This window comes from Pinus tabuliformis, chromosome 5_2 (genome assembly GCF_031772625.1).
Source record: "Pinus tabuliformis cultivar Carrire ecotype Pingquan chromosome 5_2, CPIR1, whole genome shotgun sequence".
Lineage (NCBI taxonomy): Eukaryota > Viridiplantae > Streptophyta > Pinopsida > Pinales > Pinaceae > Pinus > Pinus tabuliformis.
Genome location: NC_142306.1, coordinates 323,677,688 through 323,684,229, shown reverse-complemented (window position 1 = coordinate 323,684,229; position 6,542 = coordinate 323,677,688). Strand labels below are relative to the sequence as shown.

Genomic DNA, 6,542 nt, shown 5'->3' with positions numbered 1-6,542 from the left:
AAAATAAATGGCGAGATGAACAAGTATGTATGTTATGCGCCCAAATTATGAGGCCATCGCCCCTGTAATGGCCTTCTCCGGGCTTATTAATGAGGGGATAGCCATTGGATTTTTGCCTGCAGGTAGCAGAAAGAGATAGTTGGTAAAGTTATTACCAAGATGACAACATTAATGGAACAGTAAATGTGGTCACTTGAATGAGCAGATGATGCCAGGAGGTAATCAATTGCTCATACTGTTGAATCAATGCAACTGCAAATTGCCTGCATCGCCTCCCATTCTACCCCCTTTGTCATCTTCTGAAGCCTTTAGCACGGGAACAGCATACTATAAATTCCCTATGGGCAATCCACAGAGCCCAATCTGTTGGTGACTCACAAGGAAAACGTACAACCATTGCTTGCTCCCTCGTATTGCCGAGCTACATGAGGTCCCTAGCACTCGCAGCGTATATGACATAAACAAATACAATTGTCAGTGCTTTGGAAAATGTAAAGGCTACCTTTGTCCCCTTTCTGTACTCCCTGTGACTGAAGCTCAGCTCAGCATCCTTCCACCTCTACCTCCACGGCTCTTTCCTGACACCCTTCTGCTTCCTCCTCAGTTCTGCACTGCACTTCCAACGGACACCTTCAAGCCCTTGCACCATCCTTACCCACTTACCCTTGCATACCCTAATCACAGATTCCCTATTGGTTCCCTGAGGTTGCATTTTTCTATCAAAACAATTAGTACAGATCCTCCATTGGACTTGAAGGCAAGGATGAGATAACAATTAGTACAGATCCTCCATTGGACTTGAAGGGAAGGATGAGCTTCCATTGAAGTTGGAGGAAAGCATGAGTTTCATGCCCTAATTGTACTCTAAAAGACACAGTCGACGTTTTAAAGCAATGATTATCAAAATTAGCACTGACTTTCTTGTAGTGTAAGGTCGGTCCCGTGTGTTTTGATTTCATGTATTCTGACAGCATAAACAAATTCAAGCTGAGTTCTTACAAATCTTTTTACATGGTTTTCATACTTTCCACTAATATCATATGCACACGGATAGCTTCATTACTCCCTCTCGATAACTGAGAGATATTTGGCATTCACAACTTATAATAACAACTGGTTATTTTGATGTCAAAGCAGGTGTAGTTGTTCTTGGCATTAGCAACTCTACAGTAACAACTGGTTATTTGGATGTAAAAGCAGGTGCACTTGTTCTTCAGTTTCCTGTGTTTGCTTTTCCAAAATATCTGGTCAAACAATAAAGCGAAGATGGTTGGAGAGGCAGAAGCACTTTTTGTAAGTCTTTTACACTGAATAAATTTATAAGTCTTTGAACTCACTTGCAGACAATTGCTAGGCTCATTAGTTAGATTCAAACCATTTTTATTTATATGTGGGTTTTTCAAGGTGCTGCTTCGATTATTATCAGTACATAGTTTAGCAGTTCTCAAGAAGTAAGCAGTTCAATATGCAGGTACAAGGGAGGTGTAGCAATCTAGCAGCTGCATCTGATCCCAGCTTGTTAATTCCTTCCCTCAGCATTAACATGATAGAATCTGGGGAGGATCAGGAAGCTACGCCCATGGGAGATATACTGTGTGATATATTCAGTTCACATGAGTTCTCTCACGGGAATTTAACTGCTAATTCCCCAGTACAGGACTTGTTTGGCATTTTGGACTTCTTAGATACTGACAATCATCAGGAGGCATCGAAATTTATTAGTCTTATAGAAGAAGAAAGCAGTACATGTAACAAGAATGGCGATAACATCGCTGAAGTGTCACACCTTCACGAATTACCTGTACTTGAGCAAGAATCCGAGCTAGAACCTGAGACTGACCACAACATTCTCAATTTTTCTTTCTCAGCAAACCCCGGTCGCCATGGCTGTTCGGATACGAACGTACCACAGAGCATAAATTCCACGTCACTGAACCGTTCAGAGTCAGTTTCATCCGAGATCAAAGATTTGCGTAAATTTACAAACGCAGAAGATCATGCAGTGAAAAACCGGCTTAAGTCAGACTCATGCAAATCTCTTTTGCAGAAATCTAAGAGTTGTTACTTGCGTTCACGAATTCATCCATCGGATTTCTCAGAGTCTGAAACAGATCAGGGCTTAGACAAACCAAAGCATAAGCGCCTTCAGGCCTTGGCAACCGCAACTAGCGATCAGGGGGAAGGAGATGGCCAACAACGTATGACACATATAGCTGTGGAACGAAACAGGAGAAAGCAGATGAACGAACATTTGGCTGTGTTACGTTCTCTCATGCCTGGCTTTTACGTCCAAAGAGTAATGTCTAAACCCTAACTCTATCCCTAAAGTTATATCTATTCAGACGTAGAAATATTATCAAAATTTCACTGATTAAGCACACAAAACTCTAGAAACTACATATCTGTGTTTGCAATTTTCCAAGCACAACCATGTGTGAGATGGGCCTTTATGTTTTTGCTAGTTTCTGAATCCTATCATTAAGATGAAACGCTAACAGTTCTACTGCCTCTCAGTGACATTTGCTCATATCCCTGCAAATATTGCCTTCATCGAAATTTATGTCCAGCCAATGCCGTGCTAATATAGCCTCCATCAGTATTTATGTCTAGCCAATCCCATGCTAGTGTTAATGCTTGACACTTTGCCGCATGTACTCACTCACTGAAGAGTGACCAATGAATCCCCATCTTGCAAATCTTTATCTGGGAAACTGTGACAAGGGAACTTGTTTGCTCAAGTAAAATACCTGTACATATCAGTATTATTTGCCATCGATGGCTAATATCTCTACTGCTAATACCTTTACTGCAAATCAGTGTCATTTGCCATGAATGATTATTAATGATAATTATGATGGAGTGGGGTCTTCAAACATAACAGTTGATTCATGGTAAAATGATTATAATGATTGATAGATCATAGGGTGGATAGGCTTAACTACTCTGCCTTCGCTTTCTCGTCATTTCTTTCGTGGTCTATCAGTGTTATGTAGGTAGCTAGTGTGAAACAACGGACTAACAAACCTATTATGTGACGTGTTAATTAGCTGAGCTAAGATTATGAAATCTCCAATAAGTGCTATTTGTCATCGATGGCTACTTTATAGGCTACTCATTATTATTATTGTTTCTCACTAATTAACAAAACTTCAAGCTTGTGCTGGTATTAATTTGTGATATGGCATTCAGGGTGATCAGGCCTCAATCATAGGTGGAGTTATCGAATTCATCAAGGAGTTACAGCAGCTGTTGCAGTCACTGGAGTCCCAGAAGCAAAGGAAGGCATACTGCACAGAAGTACTAAGTCCTCGGCCCTCCTCGAGTCCCAGGCCCCCGGTAAGCCCGAGGCCTTTGCCAGCCAGCCCTCGGACGCCTCAGCCAGGCAATCCCTATCGCCCCAAGAATATCCAGTCCTTCATGCCCTGCACCAGCATTGATTCCAACTTCGAGACAGTAAAAGAGCTGGTTGCCAATTCCAAGTCTGCTGTGGCAGAGGTAGAAGTCAAGATCGCTGGCTCAAATGCTCTCCTGAAAACCCTATCGCATAAGATACCCGGCCAAATTCTGAAGATCGTCAGTGCCTTGGAGAATCTCTCCTTGGAAATTCTGCATCTCAACATCAGCACCATAGACGACACAGTTCTCAACTCTCTTACACTAAAGGTATTGAGTGTACATATTATTTTGGTTTTCTTCAATATTTTTCGGTTCAAAACAACTTCAGTCAACAGAACTTTAGTTCCAATATGTTCATTAGCTGATTACAGTCCTTTTTATTTCTTCATCATACAACCCTCTAGTGTTTAAACATTTTCCACTAACATATGACCTTTATTTTCCATTATTAAATTAAATTCCTTGTTCCTGCTTGTTGTGTAGATTGGAATTGAATGCAAGCTAAGTGTGGAGGAATTGGCTCAGGCAGTACAACAAACTTTTTCATGCTGACCCCCCAGTGGAGGCTGATTTACCTCATTAATCTGTCTCCGTTGCTGCTATCAAGTTAAATCAAGTACTGTAGGGTCTCCATTTTCATGCGGAGCCATAGTGAAACTAACATTGACATGCTATCAGTTGGAATCTCATACATCAAGCCAGCAGCATGCATGGGAAACTTTTAACTTTTATCAATTGAATGAATGCTTTTCGGGGATAGTTCCTGCGCTTGGGTGACATTTAGATTTGGTTTTCTTTTTATGAATATCCCATTCATCTATGTCATAGTTTGGATTTAAATGTACTTCATGACCAGGATACCAGATGGTTGTACAAGCAAGGATTATGATCCAAGACTGTTAAATTATTATCTTATATGATAGTGCTAAGCTGTAAAGAATCATGAGCTTCCTGAGATTATATGTTTTATGTTGCGTCCAATATTTAGGTATTGGTATTGAGTTCCACAAGGTGTCAATGAGGGTGTCAATAGTAAAGCTTCCAGTGATGATTGGAAAGAGACTTACATAAGTCTTCTGGGGCTAGACAGGTTAAATTACTTTCATCAATTGATTACTGAATCATGTATCTATGAGCATCTATCCTTAATTAAAACCATATTCTATATATTTTTGTTGTTCCACACATTTGGCCCAGTGGGGCAGCTAAAGGAGAGATTCACACGCTATTTCGCAATATGATGTAATGCTCCTAAGCCTACACAAAACAACACTAATACATACTACACCGAATCATACCTCGTTCCTTACAGCTGGGCAAAGGTTCCCTTGGAACTGGTGTGGCACTATTATCTCTGGTTACTCACCGTACGCAAACATATAATCCTACTTTACCTTGTCAGAGAGATTTACATTGGTGTGAAAGGCCTTTTGTGCCATTCACGTCACTATGTTTAATCATATAGATCATTGCGTTAAGTTCAAAGTCGCAAAGCTCTTTTGGGACATTCGCATTATAATGTTTAACCACAGAGATCATCGTGTTGAGTCTAAGGTCGCGAAGTTTTATTTTTGGTTCATTCACCTTATTATGTTAAAGCATATAGTTCATTGTATTGTACTTAAAGTCGCCTTATCTAGTATTCATGTTATTGGAAGAGGTCCATGCCATTAATAAAAAAATTTGTTTTATGAGATCATAATCAAGAGCCCAAGAGTCGTTTGCTTGTATTCCATCATATTCTAAATTCCATTTTTATTGTGGATGTTTGGTTTCTAAGTGCATGTTTACGCCTTCTATTTCGCCATTGCTCAACTCCATGTACAGTTTTACAATCGTCCCTCATGCCTACAATTGATATTGATAATTGCATTGCGATAATTGTCCCTAGGGAAATCTTCTTTAAATCTAAGATCCTTACACACATGAATTGTCCCTTCTTTACCTATACGTATGTCCCTTTGTTTTTACCGATACGTATCGGTTTAGAAACCCACATAATCAGGCGGCCTACTTAAATGAAGCTGGTTTTAAGCAGCTTTCACTTCTATGTTAATAGTTGCATCCTATTAAGGGTTGATTGATCGAAAGTTTTTCCGCAATAGGATTTACATTTCCATGCATTTTAGTTTCATGTTTGACAATTTTAATGTCTAAGAGGCGTTTCTTTGTATGTCCAACTGAAAATATCATGAAATTGTTGGAAAAGAAAAGTGTAGGCTTGAATCTCATCTAAAGAACTATATGCCTCATTCAACACATTTTCAACACATTTTTTATGGCATTTGTATTGTTAGATATATTGATTGATAGGGTTTTCAGAATATTCTCTATATTCTTCTCAATGCATATATCATTTATCACAAGGACACCTATACAAGAATTTAAAATTAAATTTTGATACATGATAGAAACCAAACTCCATTTTCCATTTGATTTAGATTGGGAAGGAAAAATGACCTATGTTGCATGTATTCCAATGGATTTTTGGCACTAAACATAGATTCGAAGATGGATTCATTCAAAGGAAATACAATATCTAAATATTCCACAGGAAAGTGAGATTTAGAGACACATGCGTGTGAATATATCCAATCAATTTCTCCATAGAAGAACATATATGATCGTGTTTGCTATAGCCGTTTGAATGGCTTCATATGAAATCTCAATTATGGACAAAATCATTGACATCGTTGGAATTAAACTATGACAAAATGCTCCGATCATATCCATAAATCTTCAAAAGTTGATGTTCTAAAAGGTGATTGTGTGATTTCAATAGAAATTTGTCATATCGTATACAGATGGACATAGTTAATGTAAGATATCATTAAGGGAAAGATTGAAAGTTCTCAATAGGGAAAGTTACCTCCCAACACCTAGATTTTCCCAACTCCTTACAGAATTATTATTGAGTGGAACATTGTGTCTTGAACAGGAAGCCAGATATGGTTACAAAACAAAAAGTAGTCCATAGTAATGATCATCTCATCATGGGGAAAATGGATTACATCGAAGACTATAGAGACCGGAAAAATCATAGAAAACATGCAATTGTAACCCAAGAGGAGATTATAATCTAATGGAGAATCAACACTCTCTACCCCTACATTCATGTTATTTCTCTCCTATTGAATGGAGAATAA

The 6,542-nt window shown here is 38.8% G+C and overlaps 1 protein-coding gene across 1 annotated transcript; it reads left to right on the top strand.

Annotated features, from left to right (window-relative positions):
- The first annotated feature begins 386 nt into the window (after positions 1–386).
- On the top strand, positions 387–4,418 carry LOC149158809 (uncharacterized). The gene is made up of 5 exons (XM_089433387.1): positions 387–933; positions 1,138–1,293; positions 1,472–2,296; positions 3,190–3,663; positions 3,880–4,418. The coding sequence occupies exons 2-5, from the start codon at positions 1,267–1,269 to the stop codon at positions 3,946–3,948; spliced, it is 1,395 nt and encodes a 464-aa protein (XP_089289513.1). The 5' UTR covers positions 387–933; positions 1,138–1,266; the 3' UTR covers positions 3,949–4,418.
- Positions 4,419–6,542: the final 2,124 nt, after the last annotated feature.

Coding starts and splice junctions, on each gene's coding strand:
- LOC149158809 (XM_089433387.1), top strand. CDS start 1,267: ATGGTTGGAGAGGCAGAAGCACTTTTT. Junction 1,294..1,471: donor GAGAGGCAGAAGCACTTTTT/GTAAGTCTTTTA, acceptor TTCAATATGCAG/GTACAAGGGAGGTGTAGCAA. Junction 3,664..3,879: donor TCAACTCTCTTACACTAAAG/GTATTGAGTGTA, acceptor CTTGTTGTGTAG/ATTGGAATTGAATGCAAGCT.